Source organism: Felis catus, chromosome E3, assembly GCF_018350175.1.
Source record: "Felis catus isolate Fca126 chromosome E3, F.catus_Fca126_mat1.0, whole genome shotgun sequence".
In the NCBI taxonomy this organism is placed as follows: Eukaryota; Metazoa; Chordata; class Mammalia; order Carnivora; family Felidae; genus Felis; species Felis catus.
The window spans coordinates 37,312,668-37,340,555 of NC_058383.1; the positions used below are offsets into that span (position 1 = coordinate 37,312,668).

Genomic DNA, 27,888 nt, shown 5'->3' on the forward strand with positions numbered 1-27,888 from the left:
GGTCCTTGAGGACCCCTGAGGGATGGCAATCAGGTACGAGCAAGGCACAGCAGAATGACACTGAGCCCAGAGGGGACAAGGGGCTTTTGTGTTCTGATGGCTTCCACATCTTGGGTCCCAACCTCAAGTTCCAGAGACCCACCCCCCCCAGGCTTCCAATACATTCCGTTCTTGCCTAAGCTAGTCTGCATCAATGCCATAGTGACAGCCAATTTTCAAGAATTAAAAACGTAACACAAAGCACTTAGGAAAGAACTTATGCAAATCAGTGAGAAGGGAGACAATCCAATATGAAAAATATGCAAATGATTTCCACACCTCACAAAAAGAGGAAGAGAAATGGATGGTAATTTACATATGCAAAGGTGCCCAACCTCCCTGGTCATCAGGGAAAGTAAATAAAAACTACAATGAGGGGGGCGCCTCTTGATACAGACTCATGGCCTCGATCCCAATGTCGTGGGATTGAGCACCATGTCTGGCTCCATGCTGAGCGTAGAGCCTGTTTGATATTCTCTCTCTCCCTCTGCCTTTCCCGCCCCGCTAAAGTTCTCTAATTAAAAAAAAACAAAAAACAAAAAAACTACAATGAGACAACCATGGCTAAAGTTACAAAGAAAACCAAATACACACACCCGACTCTCCCCAGGAGAGAACGCACGACAATCACAACTCTGCTCTGCTGATGAGGGTGCAGGTTGGTGCAGCGGCCCCACAACACCACAAAACCTGCTGCAAGCCCAGCACACACAACCAACGGCTCGGCACCCACCGCCAGCTGGGACCACGGCCCCCAAGAGACAGGTCCTGAGGGGACTGAAAACTCGCAGACACAAAAAGTAGGGTGGTGGGTGCCGGGGACCGGTGAGTCTGTGTGTAAAGGGCACAGAGTTCAGCTGTGCGAGAGGGAAAGAGCCGCACAGGGAGAGGGCAGTGGGCGGCTGCACAACAGGGGGAACATACTGGATGTCGCTGAACTGCGCACTTCAAACGGTTATTAAGATGAGCACTGTTGGGGCGCCTGGGTGGCTCAGTCGGTTAAGCGTCCGACTTCGGCTCAGGTCACGATCTCGCGGTACGTGGGTTCGAGCCCCGCGTCGGGCTCTGTGCTGACTGCTCGGAGCCTGGAGCCTGTTTCGGATTCTGTGTGTCTCCCCCTCTCTCTGACCCTCCCCCGTTCATGCTCTGTCTCTGTCTGTCTCAAAAATAAATAAACGTTAAAAAAAAATTAAAAAAAAAAAAAAAAAAGATGGGCACTGTTATGTGTACTTTACCACAATTAGGGAAAAAATGGACCCAAAGAAATCTGATCACGGGCACCAATGCAGCCACAGAAGTGTGCACAGCAGCGCTTTTCATAAGGGCTCAAACTGGAAATTCCCCCAACGCCCCTCCCCATGGATGAAGATGTGGCGGCATCCACAGACACTGGACTCTAACACAGCAGAGGCCAAGCTGACTACTGTCCCCATGAACAGAATGAGGGCCTCATCACTGCAGAGGAGCAAAGAGCGGCCAGTTCCATCTGTCACACTCAAAACAGGCAAAATCACCTCTGGTGGACTCGAAGGGAGTTTCCCAGGGAGGAGGGAGGCAAAGATTGGGAGGGGGCACCAAGGGGGTTTGGGGGCTGCTACTGTTCCATTTCTTCAACATGTTCACTTTGTCATCATTCATCAAACTTACGATTTACACGTTTTCTAAATGCGTGTTACTCTTCACTTTTTTTAAGTTGTTATTTACTTTGATGTTAAACAAACACATGCAGACAGTCCCGCACTTAATGGTTTGTCTTATGAGTTTTAGACTTTACAATGGTGCAAAAGCAATATGTATTCATCAGAACCCACATTTCAAATTGTGAATGTGGATCTTTTCCCCAGATAACGATCTGAGGTAGGACCCTCCCCTGGGGATGCTGGGCAGGGCAGGAGCCCCAGGTCCAGGCAGCCATGCGGTCACAAGGTCAGCACTCATGCTTGCGACCATTCTGAGCCCAGAGAACCATTTTGGTTTTCGCTGTAAGTATGGTATTCAACAAACATGACATGTCAAACACTATCACCAAACCAGCTTCGTGTTGGTGATTTGGCCACCCGTAGGCTCACGAAAGCGCTCTGAGCGCATTTAAGGGAGATGAAGCTAGGTTCGGCAGGTTCGATGTATTCAATGCATTTTCGATGGGGACACAACCCCATCATAAGTTGAGGAAGATCTGTGTATTGTGGATATACGCACACATTTTTTAAACAATGCACAACCGAACACAACCCCGAAAGGCCCCCAGGGAGCCTGGTCACTCAGGGATGTCCTGTGGGTCAGGTGTGGATAACAGAAGGCTGCAGTTATCACAACGGTGGATGCCAGGGCCGCCTGGAGGGAGCCAGCACAGCGGTCTGCCCACTTGCGGGGGTCGGGCACCCAGGACCAAGCGAGAGGGCACGACTCAGGATCAGGCAGGATGAAAGGGCAGGGAAAGTGGCTCCAGGACTTCTTTTAGACACAGAGGTGGGGAGACGTTCCATCAGTCATTCCTCGAGGCTTGCGCCTCCTCACCTGGCTCCATGACTAAGCAAACCAACTGATCTCGTGTTAGGCAGCGAGGGCCCCTCTCCCACGCGGTTCCATGCCATCAGCTTTTCTGCAAACAGCAGAGGGTGTGGGCCTCACTCTTCCTCCTTCCCACTCCCATCCTGGAGGGGCGGCCACCCCCTAAGGCACAGGCAGGGGCTGAGCCTGCTTCTCCCATCTCTGAGGAGCTGGGCAGACGCAGGGGCAGTGAGCGGAACTGAACAATTCCCCTGTTATTTACTGAGGCCGAATCAGGCGCCGCATGGGTGGTGCATGTGACACCATCTGCCCTTTTATGGGACACCATTTTATGGAGCGACACAGAATCCTGAGGGTGAGGGACTGTACACAACCACACAGAAACGCACACAGGAAATGCCAAATGGAACACGACCCCATGAGAACGACTGGTCCGGACAGCACTAGGCTTGGGAAGCGAGGCAGGCGGCAGTGGTCACTGTCCACGGGGGCCATCCAGGAAGTGGAGGCCGGCCTCCAGGAAACTTCTGGGCCCGCTGAAAAACAAAAGTTCAGCAGGGCAGGGTACGGTCCCACCCTGCCAGCTCACGTGGACTCTCAGAGTCAGAACTGGAGGAGGCCTGGGGAACCAGAGGTTAACCCCAGTGAGTCAGGGAAATGGGGCCGGAGAGCAAGCGCCTGGCCCAAGGCCACAGATCGAGGACAGACTCAGGCCTCAGGACTCTGAATCCAGTGCTCCTCCCACCACACAGGCTCGATCTCATGTGCTAAACTGATCTTCCGTGACTTTCCGTGTTTGCGGATGGGTGTGTTACAAACACAACAGAGGCCGCCCCAACTGTGAGGAAGAAAACGCACGCATGCGCTCACACACCAGTACAAACCCACACCCCTTTTATCTTGGGCTACCGGGCCCTCAGCGCCACGGCTGACTGGAATGGCAGCGGCCACCTCCCTGGCATAGGATCAAAAGCCCAGTGGCCGAGCGGCCAGACCAGCACAGGCCTGGGTTTTCTTCCCCGAGTGCCAGGCTGCACAGGCACGTGGAGCCGGCTCACGGACGTGAGAGTCCAACAAAGCCCAGGGCAGCGAGGCTGGCAACGAGGTTAGCAGGAGCTGACGGTCTTGTTATTTTCAAGTCAACAAAAAGTGATGGTGTGTTAACAATTCCCAGAGAAACTGTGACAAGTCCCCAGAGTCACTGTGCCCTGACGCGTGCCCTGAACTGAATACACGATGCAGGGACCTCAGAAACAAACACAGAGCTCCAAGCCTCTCAGAACCCTGAGGGCAGGAGGCACTCCCACCGGGGGACCCGCCACACCTCAGCTCCCGGGCCCCAGTGGCCGGCTCCTGAACCCCAGTAACCCAGGGTCGCTGCTGCAGGGAAACGGGTGCTCAGATGCCCACCCACCATGGCCCGTTCAAATTGTTTCCTGTTGCTGTTGGTTTTTTACTGTTTTTACCTAAAGCATAACGGAAGCTCAGAAAATACAGCCTGTTTATGCAGCTCTTACAACGATAAAACCCAAACCAAGTTCACATGAGCAGACACACAGAACTAGTTCTCTTATGAGCGAATCCAGCTGAACCACACGACGCTGGTGACGGTGGTGCAAGGTCTCTGAGCAAGAAGGTGAACCTGGCCCTGGACAGGTAGAGTCTCCTTCTCCCCATCCACTATCCTACTGTCACGGACACACGGGGCTCAGAGCACAAGCTCACTCCCTTGGGACATGATGGCCCAGGGACCCAGAATGCCCCTAATGATAGAGAACGTCCGCCTTCATCCCAAACTTCGGCCTCAGTTCGTTTCTTCAGTTGCCAAATAAATCAGTCAGCAAGGCCCCACCCTGGAAATGGGAGACCCTGACACGAGTGTTCGGGATGTTTCTACACTGCCAGCAAGACCGAGGCTCACAGCAAAGGTCTTGCACATGCCCTGGGCCCCTCCACCACCTGGCAGCAGACCCAGGAGTCCTCAGACCCCTGCCAGACACCCCAAGGGATATGAGGAAGCCCGCTGTGAGCAGTCCGTACACCGAGGAGGTGAGGTTCGTTTCCTTCAAGGCCTGTTGCACGAGCATCTGTCAAATGCCTACTGTACACGAGACTCAGATGCTGGGTGACGAAGGCCCGGGCTGATTTCCAGTTCCTCCACTAGAGGACAAAAGTCTAGGGTCACAGGACATGGCAAGGCTCCGGCAAGATAAAGGAGGTGAAAACACTGTGAGAGCACACGCACAAACAAAAGGTTTACATCTCGGGCATATCTCCCCCCCCCACACACACACACACACCCTCTCCCCTGCCTGGGCTGGTAGGTCACATGTCTGATTGTCCCTCCTTCTGACCCTTCTCATGGGTGACCTGGTCCCAGCACGACCTCCCTCAGACACCAGGGCAGGGCAGCCAGCAGCGCTCTGAGACACACAATTAACAGTAATGAGAACAGCGGGAGGACAGACCGCGGCAGCAGCTGCCCACGGCCACGTCCTCTGTGGCCGCAGCCTGCGCTCGCTTCCGCATGTCCGCACCTTCTCTTTAGGAGCTCGCCGTGGTGGCCTAAGTCCTGCTCTGACCCGCAACTGGAGACCGGCCGGCTGTGTGGTCACGGCAAGGGAGGCCGAACACAAACCCTCACAGTTACGGAGCTGACTTTTTGTAAAAGTGCAAAGGCGGCCTGATGGAAAAAGGACAGTCTTCTCAACAAACGATAATTAAATAACTGAATCCCCGCATGCAAAGAAAAGACCTCGTAGTTTTACCTGAGACCATACACACAAGAAAACAGTAACTCAAAATGGATCATAGACCTAAATGCATGAGCTGAAACTTTTCTAAAACTTGTATGGGAAAAACAGAAAATCTTTCTAACCTTGAACAAGGTAAAGATCTCCCAGCTATAACTCCAAAAATATTAACCATTAAAAAAAAATCGATAAATTGGGGCACCTGGGTTAAGTTGGTTAAGCATCTGACTTCTTGGTTTCAGCTTGGGTCATGATCCCATGGTTTGCGAGTTCCAACTCCTTGCTGACAGTTCGGAGCCTGCATGGGATTTTCTTTCTCCCTCTCTATCCCTCTCCTACTCGCGCATGTGCTCTCTCTCACTCCTTCCCTCTCAAAATAAATAAATAAACTTTAAATCACAGAGCTGATAAACGAACTGTATTACTGTATCCAGAATAATGGAACTACTACTCAGTAAGATTAACAATCCACTTTTTAAAAAAAATGAACAAGGGCGCCTGGGTGACTCAGTCGGTTGAGTGTTGGGACTCTGGCTCAGGTCATGATCTCATGGTTCGTGGGTTCGTTCCCCGCGTTGGGCTCTGTGCTCACAGCCCAGAGCCTGAAGCCTGCTTCTGATTCTGTGCCTCGTTCTCTCTCTCTCTCTGCCCCTCCCCCTGCTCACGAACGTTGTATCTCTCTCTCAAAAATAAACATTAAAATTTTTTTAAAATAATAAAATAATAATAATAATTTAAAAAATGAACAAAAGACAAAAACAGACTTCTGCCATGTGCGCCTCTCTCTCTCTCTCTCTCACACACACACACACACACAGAGTATACAAATGGCTAATAAGCACATGAAAAGATGCTCCACGTCTTCAGTCATCGGGGAAATGTAAATCAAAACCACAATGGGATACCACTTCATGCCCACAAGGATGGCTACAATTAAAAAGGTAGGCCAACAGGGTGCCTGGCTGGCTCAGTCTGTAGAGCATGTGACTCTTGATCTCAGGGTCCGGAGTTGAAGCTCAGCTCCAAGATGGGCAGAGAACCTACCTGCTGGGCGAAGAGCCCAGTTTAAAAAAAAAAGGTAGATAATAATAAGTGTTAGCAAGGATGTGGAGAATTAGAACCTTCACACACCGCTGGCGGGAATATAAAATGAAGCAGCTGCTGTGGAAAACAGTCTGGCGCTTCATCAGAAGGTTAAACACAGAATCACCATATGACCCAGCAATTCCACTCCAACGTGTATACTATAGACAATTAAAAAGGGCCACACAAATATTCAGTGTTCATAGCAGCGTTATTCATAATAGCCAAAAACCGGAAACAACCCAAATGTTAACTGGTAAATAAACAACATGTACTATATCTGTACACAAAGGTACAGACACCTGTCACCACGTGGTAGAACTCCAAAGACGTTGTTTTAAGTGCAAAAAGCCACACACGAAACTACATGTTGTGGGGCACCTGGGTGGCTCAGTCGGTGAAGGGTCCAACTTCGGCTCAGGTCATGATCTCACAAGCTTGTGAGTTCGAGCCCCGCATCGGCCTCTATGCTGACAGCTCAGAGTCTAGAGCCTGCTTCCGATTCTGTGTCCCTCTCTCGCTCTGCCCCTCCCCTGCTAGTGCTCTGTCTCTCTCTCTCTCAAGAATAAATAAAATGTTAAAAAAAAAAAAAACTTAAGGGGCACCTGGGTGGCTCAGTCAGTTGGGAATCTGACTTCGGCTCAGGTCATGATCTCACCCTGTGTGGGTTCGAGCCCCCGTCAGGCTCTGTGCTGACAGCTCGGAGCCTGGAGCCTGCTTTGAATTCTGTGTCTCCCTGTCTCTCTGCCCTTCCCTACTCACACTCTGTCTCTCTCTGTCTTTCAAAAATAAATAAACATTGAAATAATTTTTTTTTAATTAAAAAAAAAAAGAAACTACAAGTTGTATGATTCCTTTTCTTTTTTATCTTTGAAAGAGAGTGCACACATGTGCACATGAGCAGGGAAGAGACAGAGAGAAAGGGGGAGAGAGAGGCAGAGAAAGAATCCCAAGCAGGCATAAGGAGGGGAGGGACAAAGAGAGAGGGAGAGCGAGGGAGAGGGGGGAGAGAGAGAATTCCAAGAATGCTCCGCACTGTCAGCGCAGAGCCCAACACGGGGCTCGAACTCACAAAGCCATGAGATAGTGACTTGAGCCGAAACCAAGAGTCAGACATTTAACCAACTGAGCCACCAAGTGCCCCTGTATGATTCCTTTTATATGAAGTGTCCAGAGAGGGCATATTTTAAAGACAGAAGCCAGATCAGGTGGAAACAGAGATGGACTGCAAACAGGCACAATGAAACTCTGGAAGGTGATGGAAATGTCTAAAACTGATTTGCACAGTTGTATAAAGTCACTGGAAGTCAACAAATCACACATTTACAATGGATGAGTCATATGACATACAACTCGATAAAGTTGCTTAAAAAGTAAAATGAATAAATAAATACAACGAAAACAAAGCAAATGTAATTAAATTTCAGCTAGGTACTGTTGGAGTACATGCTGAAACTTCCACAAACGAAAGAAAATTGGACAGATGTTAAAAGTTCTCACCACAAAAAAAAAAAAAAAAAAGTGATGAGGATGCTAACTCACCTTATTTCCTGACATGTACATGTATGAAATCATTAGACTGCACACCTTACACTTACACAATGTTATATGTCAATTAAGTCTCAATAAAGCTGGGAGGGATCAGTGCTACAGATATGTTAAAAAATATTAGCATCCAGGGGCGCCTGGGTGGCTCAGTCGGTTAAGCGTCCGACTTCAGCTCAGGTGATGATCTCGCGGACCGTGAGTTCGAGCCCCCGTCGGGCTCTGTGCTGACAGCTCAGAGCCTGGAGCTTGTTTCAGATTCTGTGTCTCCCTCTCTCTCTGACCCTCCCCCGTTCATGCTCTCTCTGTCTCAAAAATAAATAAACGTTAAAAATTAAAAAAATATATATATTAGCATCCAATTTTTCTCTCCTCAATATTATCGATGAAATTAACAGAGACCTGAGAAGATAACTTTCTCATAAAGCGATTGAATGGTCCACAGGGCCAACCCCTAAAAATCATCTGAAATACCCCTGGGAACCTTGTCCACCCTTGGAGAAACATACTAAGGTCCTGCTAAGGTCATTTCTGCCTCGGACTGACCCTCCCTGAGCAAGGTGGCCCGAGGGACAAGGAAGCCCAGGGGACAGGTTTTGGACTGGACAGGTCCAGGCAAGCACTGCTATGGTGCTCTAAGGTAGCCCATGACATTCACCTGCGTGCCACCCTAATCGATTAGTTGTGGCCGACTGGCGTGTTCATTAATGGCTTCTGAAACCAAGTCCAGGCTTGGTGACAAAGAGTGTCCTGAATGATTAGCCAGGTCTACCACACAGAATCTGAAAGCTGTGTTATAAAGGCCTTGTACTTGTGGTTTCGTCCAAACACCCAAATGAAGGAACATCAAGTATGTGGCCCTCGTCCTGGATTAACATAGGAAATGCCACATTAAACTCTGATATCTCTGCCATGCTACTGCTAACTGCTATTAGGGTCTGAAATGTCCCCCTAATTTCTTCTCTAAACCTTTACAGCAATTAACGTTTTAGGAGGACTTTCAGTGCCAGTCACTGTTCTAAGTACTGTACAGGGCTCAACCCATTTTACAGATGAGGAAACTGTGACCCAGGGGGCTACGCAACTTGCCTCCAATCACTCAGCCAAAGACTGGCTGGAAGAACATCGGAGATGAAAGAGAATGAATTCAAACAACTGCTTCATGCGATGTGGGGATGTCAGCCCGCAGGCCTCCAGGGATCCCCACACCAGGCTGGGCTGCCCTGTGCTTATGCCTGGGACACAAGCAGGCAACAGTGGCTTCTGCCCACTTCGGCCTCATCCCCTTCTGACTGCCCCAAAACGCTGTGCTAGTCTCCACCCCTCTAATTCTCCCAGACACTCCCCCTTTTGGGGCTTCCAAAATCAGCACAGAGCAGTTCTTAAATCTGAGTGGACATCAGACTCATTTGACAAATGAGTTTAAACGCAGGTTGCTAGGCCCCAGCAGGTCTGAGGCAGGGCCTGGGAAATGCATGCTTAACAAGCTTCCCTACCAGGGAGTGGGTGGTCCGCGGCTACACTCAAAGGAAACCTGGCCTGGTGGGTGCGTGAAGGCCAACTGTGAGGCCTACAAGACCCCGATAGCAGATCAGATTCTTCAGAAGCCAGGATCAGGTGATCCAACCGAAAGACCCCCCTGAGGTCCAAATTCTCTGTTTTCTTCTTTCCAAGGCAAATGACCCCACGAGGAGATGGAGAGGAAAGAACCCAAGCTAAAGTCCTGGGTCGGCCCACACTCTTTAGAGGCAGCAGAACAGAGTGTAAACAAGTCCACAGAGGTCGGATTTGTGGTCCTGTGCCTAGATGTGCTTCCACCCAGGTCTAAGACCTTGGGAAAGTCACTTCCTTGCTGCAGGCTCAGGTCTCCCTGCCACGGAAAAGGAGACCAGAGAACCAGACAGGTCTCCTCCAACCAGTCTCCTGTTCTCCAGCAAGGGCTCCAAGCCTTACCCCATTAAATAATCTCCTTGGGCCCAGACCCTCTCCTCCCACCCCCCATTCACGTACACACAGGAGAGCTAAGCCTCTGTCCAGATGGCATGGACAGTGTTCAGAACTACTGGCCCAGTCTTCACACCAAGCCACCAAAGAAAGCCCAAACTGACGATGGTGTGATGTCAATCCCTTTGACAATGACCACTTTGTAAGCGCAAGCTAAGCGCCGAGCACCGTGCTAACCCCTCACCAGTATCGCGCCCCGAGCCTCATCCCAGCCCTAAGGCTCTCCGCTGAGTCTCCCCTGTGTGCAGACGAGAAAAGCGAGGCGCCCAGAGGCGAAGTGACTGACCCAAGGTCACCCAGCCGGGACGGGGCAGGCAGCCCGGGGCCCCACCCACGGCCCGAGTGGAGGTCGCGCGGAGCCCCGGGCCGGGAGGCGCAGGGAGGGCAGCGGGCCGGGCAGAGCCCCCACCGCACCCTCTGCGGAGAGCCTCGCGCGGGCGCGCCCTGCCCACCGGGTTCCGGCCCAGGTCTCGCCCTCCGCTCCCGGAGCCGAGCGGCCGCTCACCGGACTTCGGGGGTAGCGATAGGCCGAGTTCGCCTGGATGTCGATGTCCTCCACGCCCGCGATGCGGCGGCTCAGGATGGAGCCCATGGTGCACGGCGAGCCGGGCCGGGCCGGCCGGGGCCGGGACGCGGGCGGCGGCGGCGTCCTCAAGCGGACATGGCCCGGACCAGGCCACACGGACACTAGCCCACGGCCGCGGGCGCCTCGGCCTCCGAGCCCCAACCCTCAGCTCCGCTGGGGGCCCGACGCCACGGCGGCCCTCCGCCCCCCGGGCATGAGGCACTTCGGGAAATGGAGTCCCTTCACTTCCCTTCGCCGCCCAGGGCGACGGGCTGCGGCACGGGCACCCTGCCTAAGAACTACATGTCCCAGGATGCCCTTCGCCACGGCATCGTGAAGTTGTTGACCAGCGTTCAGGAACAAACCAAATGGACCTGAATCCAGAGGGGAGGATTCATCACCGCAAACTGACCTTCCCTCTACATTCCAAGCACGGTACTAGCATCGTAACTCTTTAGCCTCCTAATCATCTGTTCATATACAGATCCTCATAGGAATCCAGCGCCTTCCATTTACCCCCTGTCTGAAATATCTCCCTGAGCCACCATGGTTCTCCCCACTTCCCAGGGTTTATCTCCGGCCCCGGCCAGAAGAGGGCATACCTCTACCTGCCGCCCGGCAATAGCTGGGGTGGAACCCAAGGCCGTCAGGAGTGGGGCTCCCTGGCGAAGCCAAGGGCTTCCTTCAGCCCCTTTCCAAAACTCAAAGCTTCTCTTTGGCTCCACGTCCAGAACAATCACTCTGAAAACATAATTTTACAGCCCCACACCGAGGCAGTAGACCTCTTCTCATTTTACATATAGAGAAGAGACGGCCGCATATGAGGTGTGGAAGGCAAGTTTAAAAAACCGGTCAGGATTCAAGGCTTGCCGATTGCAGTGTACTTTCCTGGCTTTTGAGTCACATAAAATGCTGTAAGCAGGCCAAGTGGAGGTCTGTTTGGCCTACTTTTCAGTTGAGAAACGGGTTTCAAGAAGAAAGTGACTTTCTAAGTCAAGTCTGCTGTATCAAGAAAGCTGGGAGAGCAGCAGCTGCTGAAGGGTCTCAAATGGTAAATGCACCACATTCCACGTTAAAGTGAGTCCTACACATTTCCGGTGGCTAGAATCCAGAATACAACCTTCTATTGTCAGGGAACCTGGGAAGCCAAAGTTAATAGAAGAGGTGAAAGACTTACATGATTACGAGTAGAGTTCCAGATCTTGGAAGAGCCGGATTAAATCTGTGCTTCACAATCAAGATCCCCATTTACCGAGCACCTACTGTGTGCCAGGCATCACGTTGAGGACTTTATACAGAGTCATTGAATTTTCTGATGTAGCTTTTATTTTATTTTATTTTATTTTTTATGTTTATTGTTAAGAGAGAGAGAGAGAGGGAGAAGATGAGTTGGGGGAGGGGCAGAGACAGAGGAAGACACAGAATCTGAAGCAGGCTCCAGGCTCTGAGCTGTCAACACAGAGCCCAACGCTGGGGCTCGAACTCACAAACCATGAGATCATGACCTGAACCTAAATTGGACACTTAACCGACTGAGCTGCCCAGGTGCCCCTCTGATGTAGCTTTTAATTCCCAATTCACAGAAGAGGAGAGTGAAGCTGGGAGACGTGAGGTACCCAACTCAGGCTTCATTGTAGATACATGGTAATAAAGCTGGAACTTGAACAAAGCCACTCCTTTTACCGCCACACTCCCCTACTACTCCAGAGGCAGGAACATTCAGATGTACGATGTTTCATGGCTCTTGCCACCGGATGGGCCTGAAGACACCTCCACTCTTTGTGATCTTTCTTCCCCTATCTTTCCTTCTGTTAAATCACATAACGCTTGTGTGTATACACACACACATATACCCAAACTGAATTCAATTTACTGGCCTTCCTGTTTGGGGGATAGCATAGACCCTGACGTTCTCATTGGAAAACAATCCTAGGAGCATGTCCTTCCTATACATCCTGGGCCAGGACAGCCATTTCCACGGGCTGGATGTTTGATTAAACATCCTTCTTAATAGAGCTTTGGACTTGTTCTGTGCTTATCCATGCCCCGCTGGGAGGCAGGCCTTTTTTGATTTGTTATTAGTTCTCCTGTCAACATCTGTGCTGATTCGTTTACTTATTCAACAAATATTTATTACTCAGGTACTATGTGATGGGCAATGAGCCAGACTATGAGCCAGGCAACAGGGATCAACTGCGAGAATGCTAGATGTGGACCACACAGGCTAGTGCAGAAAGACACTAAAAAGGTCAACAAAATGTGGTGGGTGCTATAGGAGAATAGAGGTGCAAATAAATAAGAGAGGGGTGCCTGGGTGGCTCATTTGGTTAAGCATCTGACTTCGGCTCACGTCATGATCTCATGAGTTTGTGAGTTCGAGCCCTGCATCAGGTTCTGCACCGATCATGCGGAGCCTGCCTGGGATTTTCATTCTCTCCCTCCCTCTCTCTCTACCCCTCCCCCACTTGCTCATGTGTGCGCTCTCTCTCAAAATCAATAAAGTTAAAAAAATAAGAAGAGACACCTACTTATTGATAGGGCTGTCAGGGAAGGCTTCTCTGAAGAGGTGACATTTAAGCCAGGACTTGAAATACAAATAAGAGCAAAGGTGGGGGGGGGGGGGGCAATTCTGAGGAAGTAAGCCAATCCAGGTTCCAAGCAGAGAAAACACCAGGTGCAAAGGCCCTGAGGCTATAAGGAGCTGAGTAGGATCCAGGAACTCAAAGGCCAAATCAAGGTGGGGGGTAGAGTATAAGAACAGAGGTCAAGAGTGAGTCAGTGGCCAGATCTCAAGTCCCCTCTTTGGGACTTGAGTCCCAAAAAGATATTGGGTCTTTTACACTTCATTTTAGCCAAATGACCTAAAAGCGATAGCATTGGGTCTTTTGAAAGACACTGGGCACCGTTTATGGGCACCTGCGGTGAGTCCCTTGAGTCTAGCTTTCTGAGCCTTCTGAGGGGGCAGGATCCTTGCCTATTCATTCCTGTGCTCCCAGAGTCAGGCACCCAATGATCTATGGAGTGTTTGAAAGAATAGAAGCAGCTGGCTCAGTCAGCAGAGCATATGACTCTTGATTACAGGGTTGTAGGTTCAAACCCCACATTGGGTGTGGAGATTGCTTAAATATTAAATCTTAAAAAAATAAAAAATGGAGGTGGGAAGGAGGAGGCCAGGGCATGCTGGGGAGGCTCTGGCAGAGCCTCCAATTCCCTGAACTTCAGGTAAGATGGTACTGCTAGAAACACCTTTTATTCCCCTGCCCCCATCTACTGGTCCCAGCTGTCAGGCGCCTGCTAAGAAATCCAAAGTCCATTCTTTAGCCAGGCTGATCCTGGCTGAAAACAAGGTTGTTTTTTCCTCCCCTGCTGCCCTTGGGAAAACTAGCAAGCTAGCGGGGCCATGGGGACCAAAAGAGTGACCTTTGCTCCTGCTAGCCTCATCTGCCCCACCCCAGCCAGAACAGCTCCTTCTGAGCTGGACAAGCCTGGGCAGGTAACTGAGTGTTGCTGGATAAGGGTAGGGGGAAAGGTGAAGGTACTTCCCGTTTCCTTGAACAAGAAAATCCCCTAGCAGGCCCTGCCAGGACACTGCCCGTTCTCACTTGCCAGACATACACCCTTGTGGGCAAATGGGTGCCTATTCTTCTCCACTGGCTCTGAACACAGGCGAGAGTGTAAGGAGGTTTGGATTCCAGCCTTAAAAGTTTCCTCATCTGTAAAATGAGGCTTGGGCTCCCTAGAGTGGTCCAGATGGAGGCAAAGAGGTGAGTACCAGAAATAGTGCTGAGCACTTCACAGCTATTAATCTACCTTCAGCAGTCCTGGGAGAGCTCCACACTCCTACCTTGGGTTCCACAAATGAAATGAAGCTCAGGGCTGCACTACTTGTATCCAACATCAGTCACTAAGCAGTGGAGTCAAGACTGACAACCAGATCTATCTGGCTCCAGAACCATCTCACCGTCCATCACGCTCTGTCTCAGTGGAATAGTGATGGCAGAAACCACATCCAAAGCCCACTACCTTCTGCTGAGTGCTTTACCCACGTTAATTCATGCTTACGATGCTTTGTTAAGGTGAGGGGCCATTTTTTTTTTTATTAAAAAAAAATTTTTTTTTAATGTTTATTTATTTTTGAGACAGAGAGAGAGATAGAGCATGAACGGGGGAGGGTCAGAGAGAGAGACACACACAGAATCTGAAGCAGGCTCCAGGCTCTGAGCTGTCAGCACAGAGCCCGATGCGGGGCTCCAACTCACGGACCGTGAGATCATGACCTGAGCGGAAGTCGGACGCCCAACCGACTGAGCCACCCAGGCACCCCAGTGAGGGGCCATTCTTAACAAGACCAGGAATCTCCTGGCACTATCAGGGTTTGCAAAAAATGGCAGAGCCTGAGTGATCCCCATGTGGCAGAAGAGACACCAAAATCTGATTTCCCATGAGGACAGGATACCTCTACCAGGCTGAGATGCTCACCTGGCAGAGGACACTGAGAGTCCACCCCCTGCCTGTAGGCTAGGCCAGGGAACCTAGCCCTTGGAGGCCGCTTAGCACTCTCATTGTGCAGGTCTCCCTGGAGCTATCCTGGTGCCCCAGCACTCCCCAGGCCCCCACAACCCTGGATCCCTTCAGGCCCTGTCCACCAGGCTCCCGTTATCCTCCTCCCACCAGCTAAAGACAGAACCTCTGGAAAGATGAAAGGATCCAGGAAGGGGATCCCCCCACCCCTCCGGTGTGGGATAGCTCCCTCCTTCCAGTGCAATTCTAACAGTGAAGCGCTGGGTAGGGAGGGCGGGGTGCTCCCTTAGAACCAGACGCATCCAAAACATTTCCTGATCCAGACTGGACCCTTCGGCCACCATCTGGACGCCAAACTGAGCCTAAAGTGGACAACTGATCAGATCTAGTAAAACCTCTCAATGACTTGTAACCCTAACACCCCAGGGCCTGTATCAGCTTCCAGAAGGCACTTTTCACACTTCTACATTTCCACAATTGTACATCCGTTCCTTGGGATTTTTGACACACAGCCCCAACCCAATCTCGCCACCAGGAGACCCTTCTCGGGTTTGCTCTCCACTGTAACCCCGGCTGGCTCAAGGCAGGGCAGAGTAAGGGCCCAAACAACGGTTGCCCAACGGATGAAATTGGAGCCCAGGAAGCTCTAGGAACCGGGCCAAGGTCAGTCAGAGCGGGGGTAACCGCGCCAGACTCCTCCTCGCTTCCCCGCCCGGGATCCCTTTGCGAGCACGCCCTGGTCCCACACGCCCGATCCTAGACGTCACCCGGAAGCGGCGCGTGCGGAACTGTAAACACTACCCGCAACTCCCCCCTTCTCCCGCTCGCTCCAGTCCCGCCCCCGCCCGCCACGTGACGCGCCCCCGCCGGCCCCGGCCCAGCGCCCGCCCCCGCTGCAGCCTCATTGGGCGGCCAGCTTTGTTTACCTTATATGGCCAGGTCCTAACACTCTGAGGCCGTCCATTGGCCAAGGCGCGGCCTCACTCACTTGACGTCATTCGGGACAAAACGATGCAAATAAACCGGGGCATTCTGGGAATAGAAGTTCGGGGCCGCCCCGGAACTGGCTCCGCCGGGTCCTTGCGCCCGCTTCCCAAAGCCGAGATTTCCGGCAGAGCGCACGAGATTTTGCGTGGGAAAGTGGGAGCCCCGCGGGGAGGGAACCCGGAGGCACCAGGGTCTGTCCACCTCGTGTTTTGTCCGCGCCATCCCATCCCCAGACGTAGTGTGTGTGTGGCTGAGCGCCAAGCCGGGGAGGGACCCGCATCAGGAGTGGGCGACGTGAACTTGTTGCTCTGGGTGTTGGGGTGGGGGACTGGAAGGCTTCCTGGAGGCGGTGACTTTCTGCAGAGCCCTTAAGGGCAGATTCATTCATCCAAGGAAGGAGTATTTTTTGGCGCCTATTGTGTGCCAGGCTTTCGGGTCTGTGTGTCCTAGAGCTGCCGATTTGTGCCAAAATTCCTAGGGGACCCCCACCCCCAAGTGTGCGCCCACTCAACAGAGGGATGCCAGGCATACCGGGCAAAGACGCCAGCGGGCCCGCCTGCTGGACCCCTGAGAGCGTGACGGCCCGCAGACACGGCCGCCTGCTTCCGCACACAGCAGGGGCAGAGTCCAGACACACCTCTTCGCGCCCCCCGGCCGGCCAGGCGGCGCGGGACTACATCTCCCAGCATGCCCCCGCGGCCCCGAGCCAGGCGAGGCTCGGTGAGTCACAGCCGCACAGTAAATATTTGTATTAGCCGGAGCCGGCTCGCTAATGGTGGACGCGTGAGGCGGAGGAGAGCGGCGGCGGGAGGCAGCGGGCAGCGCGGCGGCGGCGCCATGTCCGTGAACATGGACGAGCTCAAGCACCAGGTCATGATCAACCAGTTCGTGCTGACGGCGGGCTGCGCGGCCGACCAGGCGAAGCAGCTGCTGCAGGCGGCCCACTGGCAGTTCGAGGTGCGCGGCCGGGCCGGGACCGGGGACCGGGGGTCCGTCCCGCCAGCCACGCGTGTTTGGGTCGGTGTGGACACGTGCTGGTGCGCGCTCCGCCCGGGCCGGGGCCGCGCACTCGGCCCGGTGTCCTGGCGTCCGCGCGCCCCGTTGGCCGGGCCGCAGCGCGCACACGCGGCGTGCGGGTCCGGCCGGGCGGTGCGGCCGGGCGGTGCGGCCGCGTCTACGCGGTCCCCGGAAACGCCGCCCGCGAGGGGTGGGCGGGAGGGGCGGCCCGCCCCCACCGGGGCCCGAGATACCCGCCCCCCCGAGTCCCTCGGCGGTCGGGATGCGGGGTCCCCCCTCTTTTGTTCGGGTAACGGCCAGGGCGGGGCGTCGCCGCGGCCCGGACGGACAGTCGGCGGGCGGCCGGAAGGAGGACGCCCCGGGCTGGGGCCGAGTTGGGCGCGCGCCGCCCCCACCTCGGGAGCCGCCTGCTGGGACGGTGAGCTCTGGGGCCCGTGGGCAGAGCCGCCCCGCACGAGTGGGTTTGAGGGTCTGCGTGCCCAGTGGGCAGCTCGGCGGCGCGTGTGTCCACGTACATGTGCATTTGTATTTACGCACGCGCCACGCTACGTGTGGGCATGTCGGCGTGTGTGTAAACACGCAGTCCACCCGGCGCGCGGGTGCGGGCTGTGTGCTCCGTGTACACACACGTCGCCGTTTTGCAGATGGTGCCCACGCGTGTACACACACGAGTGTACGGGTGCTGTGCTGGGAGCCCCACACTACAGCTACGAGTGTGCATCTGTGCACCCCGCCCTAGAGGCGTGTTCGGGTGGCCTCCTCTGTGCTGCCAGATGAATTTACCTGCACAGTGCACGGCGTGGTTTACACGGTTCGGTGGCTTTTCGGTCAGCTGGGTAGGAGGTGGGGCTGCCCCAGTCAGGACCCCACCCACCAGGCCTCCCTGACCCACAGAACACTAGTGCCCACATCTTGTGCTGCCAAGAGGCCACCTGGCTTTGCCTAGCTCAACTGCCCCAGAAATAACCCAGGGTGGTATCTAGGGAAGAGGCCAGAGTCCTTGAGCTCCACCCCTCACAGGTGTAAGGTCACAGCTTAGACGGTGTCTGTGCCCTGCCTGCCGGGAGCCTGGTTTCCTGATGGGGAGCCATCCCAGGAAAGGTGTTCGAGCCTGCAGGGGATACACTGAGGACTCTAGGACTCAGCTTCTTAAGAATGGGATGGGGGATCAGAATTCCAGCCCAAAGGTTTGGACAGCCTGGGGAAGCAGTGGCCTATCCAGCCAGGGGAATCTTTGCTCACACCTTTCTACCCGCGCGCTCTCAGCAGGGACCGCCGACCCTGTGTGGTCTTCACACAATGTGGGAGGTTGCTCTTTCTGGGCAATTCCCTTTCCTCCTCTGGCCTCAGTTTCCTCCCTACTTCCAGCGTGGGAGTTGATCTCTAGAGCCAGTGGCCACTCCCTTGTGCCCACCGCCCCCAGGGCCTGCAGCCCCACCCTGCAGGAAGCTCCCTAAACAGCCTGTTTGTCTCAAGGGCTAGATGTGGCAAAACTTGCAAAACCACATTCACGGCAGTTTGCTTGAGTCCCACATCTGCACACATGGCTCCCTCCCTGCTTGGGGCTGGGCAGGCAGGTGTCTGGTGGAAGGGCCTGGCCTGTCTGGACTCTCAGCCCAGCGCAGGGAGCCTGGCACCAGCTGGGCTGTCACTCAGCACGGGATGGTGTCGCTCCACCACACGAATTAAAAGTGTTGCTTTGAGGATTGAAATGCCTGGGGGAGACCCTGTCCCCAAGAGGGGCCGGAGCTGCCTGCAGATTTGGTGGCCTCCTGAGGTAGGAGCCATATGCTTCGGGCTCGCGGAGTTTCCGTTTCACATCTGTAAAGTGGGGGATATGGATTCTAGGGAGGTTTACTTAAGGTGAAAATGGGTTGTGAACCCCCAAACCTTAGGTCCTTGCGTGAGAGTGAGTGAGGGGCTCCCCGGGGCTACTCTTTCTGTACCCTCCCCCGCAGGCTCACAGTGTTTTTGGGTCACATCTCTGTGATTCAGGTGTTAATGAGGACAGGAGGCTGCTGGGGGAGGGGACCTGTGTGTTTAAGTGGTGGTGCTTTAAGGCAGCAGCGGTGCTGGAATCCTCACTCAAATGGCCTTTGGATTTGCTGTTGGGAAGAAGTAGTTGGGGTGTGTCCCCTGGGGCTCCTGGGTGGGAAGGAGTCCTGAGGAGGCGCTTAGAGACCAGCACCCACCCCAGCCTGTTCCCACACCCTGTCTGGGGACACTGGGGTAGGGCATCTACAGCAGGAAATTCCCAGAAAAATTCATTTGAATGTAAAAAAATAACAAAACCCCAGGGCAAGCCCTGGGAGCCAGCTTGGGTTTCTGGCTGTGTTGGAGGCGGGGGAAGGGATTGGGTCCGGGCTGGGCTGGGGAGGGTGGTGAGCCTGGGGGTGGGGGGGGGGCTGGTGATGGAGGGCAGCTGGGGCTGGGCCTGGGCCTGGGCCTGGGCAGGGCCCGGCAGACCCTTCACACACTCCCTCACCCAGCACTTTCGCAAGAGCAGCTGGTTCCCTTATTCTCCTCAGTGCCCCTCCTGCAGGGCCCCAGCCAGGACAGACCAAATGCAGCACCTCCCTCAGGGCTCCTGGAGCCCCCTCTCCCCGGGCCTTTGTCTGACACTCTGCCCCCTCCCGCTCCCCTTCGCACCACCCCAGGTGCCCGACCGCATGTCTGCCATCCCCCTGCTCTGACACCTTAAGAACATTGTGAGGGAGGCTTGGGTGAGGGGGCCAGCGAGTGCAAAACCCAGGCCATCCTACTTAATTCTGGCTCTCTCAGCTGGAACTGGGGTCTTAAGAGGTTACTGCGGCAAGGGACCGGAATGTGGAAGCCACCTGGTCCGGTCTCCTTGTGGTGCAGTTGGAAACACTGAGGCCCAGGTCATGGCAGGCTCCTGTGGCCAGCCAAGGAGAGGGACAGGTGGGTCACAGACTTAACATCTGGGAACTTTTGCTGTTCCCTGGCTCCTAGATGAGGAGATTGAGGCTCAGATTAGGGAGTTGCCACCCATGGAGTTGGTGACTGTCTGGCTCGAATCTCCCAAATCAACAGCTGATCTCTGCTAAAGGCCTTTCCCTGTGACACCAGGAAGGGGTGCTGCCTGCTCCCCTCCCGAGGTCACAGTGCAAGCTGGAGGGAGGCAGGCAGTGTGAGGGTCTTCACCGCCTGCCAGACCGGCCTGGGAGCCTGTGGCGCCTCCTTGGGAGGTGGCAGGCGTTGAGTTGTGACAGACACACTGCTTACACTCACTTCTCTCCCTCTGTAGCCAGGCTCAGGGCCACTCCAAGCCCCAGAGATCCTGGGAACGAGGGCGGCACAGGTCCATGGAGGGGGTGGGGGTGGGGGGCCGGAGGGTAATTAAGCTTGGGCCCTTTCTTCCCACAGACGGCCCTCAGCGCCTTTTTCCAGGAGACCAACATCCCCTATAGCCACCACCACCACCAGATGGTAAGTGTCCCTCCACTCCCCGGGGTGCTAGGGGGTGCTCCTGGTACAGGGCAGGGGAAGGAAGCCGCCATGGCTCTCCACAGTGGAGAGGCCGCTGGCTCGCACGAGAGGGTCCTCCGGGGACATGGCCCGTGGGTCTGGAGCCCCCAGCTAGGGGACTGTCCTACGGAGCCAGATGCATCCAGGGAAGAGGCACAGAAGCTCCCAACGGTGGCTGGGTGTGTGTCTGCTCCTAGGAGGCAGTGGGAGGCCGGGGGCTCCCGGAAAGGGGTGCTCACCCCCCACTCTGTTCTTCCCCCCAACAGATGTGCACTCCTGCCAACACCCCCGCCACGCCCCCCAACTTCCCCGATGCCCTCACCATGTTCTCCCGTCTCAAGGCTTCTGAGAGTTTCCACGGTGGCGGCAGTGGCAGCCCAATGGCCGCCACGGCCACGTCCCCCCCGCCGCACTTCCCCCACGCCGCCACCGGCAGCTTCGCGGCACCCAGCTGGCCGACCGCGGCCTCGCCCCCAGGGGGGCCACAGCACCACCAGCCACAGCAGCCGCCCCTGTGGACTCCGGCACCCCCTTCCCCAGCGTCAGACTGGCCGCCCTTGGCCCCCCAACAGGCCGCCTCAGAACCGAGGGCCCACCCCGCCATGGAGGCCGAGAGATAAGGGAGGCCCCTCCCCCCTCCCGGAGGCCAGGACCCTGTGGGGCGGGGGAGAGGATGTCTCCGCGGGCCCCCTTCACCCTCCTCTGTCTGCACCCCCGTTCCCCGGAGCCCTGGAGGGGAGAGACCGGACCCTGGTGCCAGCACACAGGCCGCCCGCGCGCGAACACGGAGGCGCAGGCCCGCGGCACCCAGCTTGCATGGATGTGGTTCAGAGTCGTCTTGGTGCTGGTGGACGGAACTTCACAGAACAAGCAGCCTTCCCCAGAGGACTCGCTCGCCCTGCCCCACCCCAGGGGGCTGCGGAGAATCGCCACAGCAGCGGAGACTTGGCTGGCTCCTGCCTTGGAGCTCCTTGGGGGCCAGCAGGCCTAGATCCCCACCCTCGGGAATGCAGAGCCTTCTCCGCATGTGTGTGTGTAGCTGTGTATGTATTTATATGTATGTCGCTCCTCAAGACGCAACCTAGTTTACGGGGCAGCTGGACTTTGCATGTTAGAGTGAGCCCCCAAACCCCTTGCCCGCCACCCCTCTCCCCAGGGCCCCGCCCCTCTCTCCCACCCCCTTGTCAGCCAGCCTTGCTGTTCCCTGCAGAGAAAAGAATTGTGGGCAACTCCAGGACTCTTCCCACCCATTCCCCAGCGCTTGCCTGCTGGGGCTGCCTGCATGCCTCCCCCAGAGCCGGGGGTACCTCACACCCTTTCCCTTCCCCCTTTTAACAAAAGAGAAGAAAAGAGTTCAAACTACCACCAGGCTTTGTGGTCTTGCCTCGTATCCTAAGCTTTGCTGCCAGCTGGCTCCATGTGGAGAGGCAGGGCACTGACAGAGCCCAGACCCCACCCCCACCCCCCCAGTCCTGCCTGGCTCCACACTGCTGCTGTCTCTTGCTGTCTTTTCAACCATAACGTGGCTCTGGAATCTTCCTGCCCATCCAAGGTTCTTCCCAGGAAGTTCATTTCTGGCCAGTGTTCCCAGAATCCCAGCCCTCCTGCCCATCCTTCCCTTGTCCGGCTGGACTGATCCTGACCTCCAGGGCTAACGACTCCTTCCAGTCTGCTTGGGTTTCACATAAGGACCTTTTTTTGTGTGTCTTTAGGGCCCCAATGGCTGGCTGCAGGCTGCAGGCTGCAGGCTGGACACTCCAAGCCCAACCTCCAGCAAACATGCCTGGTAGGGCAGGGCCCTCCCCTGGGGAGCCGCAGACCACAGCGCCCGTGGTCAGATAGCAGGCTTCTGCGCAGAGCCAGTGGGGGCTCGTGACAGGAACAGGACAAGCCCAGGGCAGAGTCCAACCTGCAACTCAGACCTTTTGTCACTAAGGAGACCAGCAAACCAGGGAGAGCAGATGGGATCCCGGGCTGCTCCTGAGCTGGGCTGGGACAGACACCTGCTCTCACCCCAAGGGAGAAGCCAGGGATGCCCCAGTCTGTCCCCTCCCCCTCCCCCCACAGCTGCCCACGCTGGGGGATACGGTTCCCAGGGCAGCCTCAGCCTTGCACCCCTTGTGAGGGACTGGGCTTTGGGGAAGGAGGGAGGCCACGGTCTCTGCCCAATCCTCAGTAGAGGCAGATTTCACTCCCTAACCTAGGATGGCCCACCTGGCGCCCAGCCCCTCAGGTGCCCCCTTCTGCGGATGATGACTGGGTTGGAGAGTGTCTTCTGTTGCAGAAGGTCTCCTGTTTGATGTCTCTGCACTCCTCACCGCAGTCCTGCCCTTGCGCCCAGGGATGAGGATGCTCCTGTGCTGGTGTCGCCACTGCTGCTCCCTGGCCTCCCCAGCTTTGTCTCCACCCTGCTGGACCCTGGACAGGCTCCTGGTTGACTGTACCCTCTGGGTGTCACTGAAGACTGACCACTGGGCCCCCGCCCAAGCTGTTGCTTAGGTCTTGGAGTTGTGTCCTCATCTTGAAACCCACCCTTCTAAGGGCCTTCCTCTTGAAGTCCAGAGGCGGGGCACAGCTGTTTCTGGGGTGCATGTGGGGAGGGTAGGGAGGGGCGGGATGGATAAGAGTGAGGACATCTTGGGCCCTCCTGAATCTTCGCTACTGCTGCTGCTCCGTTCTTTTTGATGAGGGAAAATTCTCAGATAACTGCCACACCCCCCTCAAGTGGTGGGAGAAATGCAGAGACAAGTATGTGTTTATGGGTTACCTGCTGCGGAGGGGTGAGTGCGCCTGGGCTGCCCCAGGGAATGATGACTGTGTCAGAGGCACCAGAGAGCCAGGGTTCCATCTAGAATTTGCACTCCTGGAAACATAGGCTCTACCCTGGGCGGCTACACAGTCTGGTCCCCAGACCAGCAGCACCACCTGGGAGCTTGTTAGAGGTGCAGGACCTCGAGCTCCACGTTGAGAAATGTTCCTCCACGACATCTACTCAGTGCTGATCTATTGGAGGTGAGGTGCATTTTTCTGTTCCTGGGGGACTGCCATGGGCTGTGCCTGGAGGTCGCAGGTGGTCACCTCAGGCCAGAAAGGACTGGGAGTTCCTGTAGGCCGTGGCTTTCCAACCTGGGCACTGTGGACATTTGGGGCTGGCTCACTGTCTGCTGGGGGTGTCTTGTGCCCTGTGGGATATTGACCAGCATTTTGGCCCCTACCCGCTAGACACCAGCAGCATCTCCCAGTTGTGACAACCAAAAACGTCTGTAGACATGGCAGAATGTCTCCTAGACCTGTGGTTCCCATGGTTGGCTGCACAGTAGAGCCTCCTGGGAGCTCCGTAAAAAGACAAACCATAGACTCCCAGACCCCACGGCATCAGAGTCTCGGGGGGGAAGGCTCGACGGTATAATTTTAAACGTTCCCCAGGCTATTGGTTGATCGGCTTGGGAATAAAAATTACTTAATCGTACATGTTGAAAGGGTGAACTTAACAGAGCGTCACAGCTGTTACTAAAACAGCTCTCAAGTGATTGGGATGCGGAGCCTCAGCGCGCCCCCCCTCACAGCAACTGGGAGCCACCAGCCTTGTGACCGCCAAGTTTGTGGGGCGTGAAGGTCCCCTGGGTGCTTGAGACAACTGTTCTGGAGGAGAGCCCAGGATGATTCTCCCTAAGTGCCTCAGCCAAGGTGGGTACCTGGACAGGAGGGGACAGAGAGCAGGGTTGGAGCTAGGGCGGGGGGCTCTAGTAGTTTCCAGCAATGCAGAGGCCCTGTCAGGTGTGCCAGGATCCCCTGGTCTGAACATCCCCCCGGGCAAGGGAAAGGCTGTAAAAGTGGGCCAAACTCAAAGGGAAGCCAGAGGTGGGAACAGAATCTGGAACCTTCTTCAACTTTCCCAAGCCTGGAAGCTCAGAAGCAAAGTCGAACGAGTCTGTAACCGTCTATTAACATGTTCAAAGTGTAAGTTGGCTGAAAAGCAAAGGTACTGGGTGCATAAGTGGAAGGGAACAGACACAGCCATCCTTGGCTGTCCACCTTGGCACCTCCTTGGACCTGGCCTTGTCACCTAAAAGCCCAGCGTCTTCTGGGCATGGTCACCCCCTACCTGCCTGCCAGACTTGAGCTCAAATGACTGTTTCCAAAGTTCTGCTCTAAAAAACCCTGTCTGCATCCTTGAAGTGCTTGAAAGGACAATTTGAGCTCCGAGTATCTCATTCCTGAAGAGTGGACATGGCAGCACGTGGGATGGTCTAGCCTCCCCAGGTGATGAGCAGTGGGTGCATCTTTCCGGTCTGCCGTTAAAGCGCCTGGGCATGCTAATTTGGGGCTTTGCAAACCCATAGTCCCCTGACATGTGCAGCTTGGCTCAAACGATGCTCCATCTCTCTCAGGATGGCCTGCCGACATTTAATCACTGGAGTCTGCACAAAAAGTCTCACTTCTGGCCGATCTTGGAAATAAACAGCTGGCCCGGGTTCCCGCGAGGTCACAACGGGCTGAAGCTGACCATCAGAGGGGGGACCCAGCCAGCCTGCCTGTCATCAGTCAGCCCCCTCCACTGGCCACAGACGTGTGTCCAGTTCCTGTCTCCAAATCGGGATCTGGAGGGGATCTTGTTTTTCACCAGGAAGAGCTTCAGAAGTAAAAGCCCTGCTCCGCGGGGACGGAGGGGGGCACCTGGTAGATGGAGACGCTAAAACGCTTTCTGTGGGCAGGCAGGGCTCCTCCTTGAGACAGCTGAAAAAAGGGGCTTGTTCTTCGGATTCTCGGATGAAAGGGATGTTCCCAGGGTCTTCCCAGGTTTCTCTAAGAACACGTTGTGGCCGGCCGCAGGAAAGCATGCTGTCCCCAAGGCCGGCCCCCGAGCCCGGCAGTGGGCAGGGCTGCCACGGCCCTGGAGGTCTCTGAGGGGCTTTTACGTCAGGACTCCTCTGAGGACAGATGAGTGCTTTGAGGCTGGTTACTTCCCGGGGCCAGTGCTGGGGAGGCCGCCTGTGCCGGACAAAAGGAGATCTCTTGATGCGAGGTTCTTTGCAATTCCTGCCTTTGGGAAGGTCTCTGGTTGCTTAGCCACAGCTTATGTTTGGGCGATATGTGTTTCATAGGAGCCTTAGGAGAACTCAGCTCCTTTAGGGGAGGGGGGCGCTGGGTCCTCTCAGACCCACTCCCAGGCTGGCCGAGGGCGTGTCGGGGGCACAGCACGAGGTGCTGGGAACCCGATGGCAGCGATCTGCTCTGCTCTTGGGGGCCGTTTCTCCTCTTCTGGGGGATAAGAGCTGCACGTGTTGGTGGGGTCGTTTTCCGTGGATCCCGGGGAAGCCACGAGCAAGATGAGGGGGACTGCGAAAAGAAGCCTTTCTCTGGCGGTTGTGTGTTGGTTTGGTGGTTCTCTGCCTACAGCCCCTAGAACCGCAGCGAGTCGGGGGTCAAGCCAGGGACACCGGTGTGCGCTGATTTTAGTGGAGGAGGTCCCTGCACAGAAGGCCTGCCCTTCCAGCACCTCAGCTCTCCGCTGTTGGCGACTTGCCTTGGGAACCGGCTCTCGTTGGTTGTTTATACCTTAGAGTTACGGAGTTCGTCGTCTTTGGAAGGTAGAAATGTTCAGTGACCCTTTCACCTGCAGCGGTGGGCTGTGGGCTGTGTTGGGGGTGCAGGGTGGTCGTCAGTCAGCATCTCCTTTCCAGCAGCCCCCCAAAGCAGGACCCTCCGCTTGGCAAGAGGCCTCTCTCTCCCCCTCCTGCCCAACTCATTTTGCAGCCCCACACCAGGCCAGCCCGCATGACTGGCACGGTTGGTTCCCTTCCTCCTGGTCCAGCCCGGCACGGCCGCTGCATCCCAGGCCAGGAACCATGTCCCCCTGGCAGAGGAGGAGGCCAAACCCAGGACCTCCTGAGATTCCCACTCTGCTGACCCCATCTTGGTTCTGTCTGCTCCCCAGGCACCTTTCCCTGCTGGCCTGGGGTGGCTACTTCCTGAGCACTTCCCTCCCAGTTCCCTGCAGGCCCCACCCTCTGGGGTTGGAAGAGGGGAGGGGCAAGGATTCTGCCTGCAGCTCCCATCTGGGACCAGACCAAAAGCTGGCTTGTTCCCCCACAACCCCTATGGGGGACAGGACTGTCATCCTCTGGCATCGCTCCCGGCTGGCTGCTGTTGGGTATCCCCACCTTCCAAAACACCAAGGAGCCTGTCGGGGCAAATGGTTGCACCGTGACCTCCTTGGGCCTCACTCCTCAATGCCTGAGCTACAGGAACCAACTCAGGCACGATTCCCTCTGTAAATCTGAGAAATGGCTGGGAAGACAGCTTTGCGGGGGCCAGCGGGGATGGAGAGGAGGGTCTGAGAATCCTGCCTGTGTGGGTGCCTGAGGGTCAGGGCTGCAGGGGACAAGCCTGGCATGGGACGCTTTGCCTGAGTCCGGGCTGCACCTCTCTTTCCTGACGTGGGAGGTGATGGAAGTTGGGGACCTCATACCCGTGAGCAACACCCAAAGAGGACAGCTCCTGGCCGGGCGCTGGAGAGCTGAGGCCTCCCTGAGCAAACCTGGGCCAATCACATCACTACCCCTGCCCCCAGACCTCCGATCTTCCCAGAACACAGGGCTAGGGCAGGCTCAGGACACTTTGCCGTGGTGGGAAACGTGGCAGAGGCAAGAAGCTTTGCTGTTGATTCTCTGCTGGGACTCAGCCAGGGTGGTTCTGGCCAGCGGCTCTGGGAGGTTGACCTTGGGGTGGGGGCCTGAGTAGGGACCAGCAGGTCCACCCACCCACGTGGGGCAGACAAGGCCCCCTCTGCAGGGGGTGCCAGGCCAGTCACCCTCATCCACAGTCAAAAAAGTGAAAGATTTTATTATGGGGAGAACGTGCCAAAAATACTCATCTGTGATACGGGGGTGGGTGCAGGGTCCAGGACTGCACCAGCTGGTGCCCCCCAAGGTGTCTGGGACAGGTAAGTCACCCGGGTCAGGAAAAGCTTGGCCTCATTTAGACACAGTCCTTGGAGAAAGAAAAGAGAAGTCAGGGGCTGGGAGTGGTCACAGGTGAGGAGCTGGGGACACGGCCGGCCGGGAGACCATCACGAAGGGGGTAGGCAGGCAGCATTCCCAGACTCTGATGGCCTCCAGGTCCAGGGCTCCTACTCCATGCCAGCACTCTGGCTCCCCCAGAGCAGACCCCTGGGCAGCTCCCTCCCCCCACTCCCTTGCCCACTCAGCCGCCCTCCCCAGGGCCTCCAGTGCATGGTGGGGTGGGGTGGGGGAGTCATGCCCCAAAACCATACAGGGAGAGATTGTGAAATGTGGAAGACGTGTCAGAAGTATGAAAAGCATAGTGGGCACAACTAGCCAGAGCCATGGAGTGGACAGGGAGAGGAAGAGA

At 55.6% G+C, this 27,888-nt stretch overlaps 3 protein-coding genes across 10 annotated transcripts in view; 1 reads left to right on the forward strand and 2 right to left on the reverse strand.

Annotated features, from left to right (window-relative positions):
* Positions 1-10,527, reverse strand: part of MGRN1 (mahogunin ring finger 1) — a 55,042-nt gene extending 44,515 nt beyond the window's left edge. For both annotated transcript variants that reach the window (XM_045047898.1, XM_045047897.1), the window contains exon 1: positions 10,434-10,527. In XM_045047898.1, the coding sequence (XP_044903833.1) occupies positions 10,434-10,527 (94 nt within the window). The remainder of the gene's footprint in view (positions 1-10,433) is intronic.
* Positions 10,528-16,155: 5,628 nt separating this feature from the next.
* On the forward strand, positions 16,156-23,983 carry UBALD1 (UBA like domain containing 1). Of its 3 annotated transcripts, none has more exons than XM_045048186.1 (3): positions 16,156-16,965; positions 20,413-20,475; positions 20,781-23,983. In XM_045048186.1, the coding sequence occupies exons 1-3, from the start codon at positions 16,696-16,698 to the stop codon at positions 21,132-21,134; spliced, it is 687 nt and encodes a 228-aa protein (XP_044904121.1). In that variant the 5' UTR covers positions 16,156-16,695; the 3' UTR covers positions 21,135-23,983. The 3 variants fall into 3 exon arrangements, with proteins under 3 accessions (XP_044904121.1, XP_044904123.1, XP_044904122.1); XM_045048188.1 differs by lacking the exon at positions 16,156-16,965 and adding an exon at positions 17,226-17,443; XM_045048187.1 differs by lacking the exon at positions 16,156-16,965 and adding an exon at positions 17,507-18,802.
* Positions 23,984-24,438: 455 nt separating this feature from the next.
* The window catches only part of CE3H16orf96 (chromosome E3 C16orf96 homolog), a 55,425-nt gene continuing 51,975 nt past the window's right edge, over positions 24,439-27,888 (reverse strand). For 4 of the 5 annotated variants that reach the window (XM_019821010.3, XM_019821007.3, XM_003998986.6 and 1 more), the window contains one exon: positions 24,439-27,507. In XM_019821010.3, coding sequence (XP_019676569.3) covers positions 27,492-27,507 — 16 coding nt within the window. In that variant the 3' untranslated portion in view covers positions 24,439-27,491. The remainder of the gene's footprint in view (positions 27,508-27,888) is intronic. The other variant, XR_006591321.1, reaches the window with a different exon arrangement.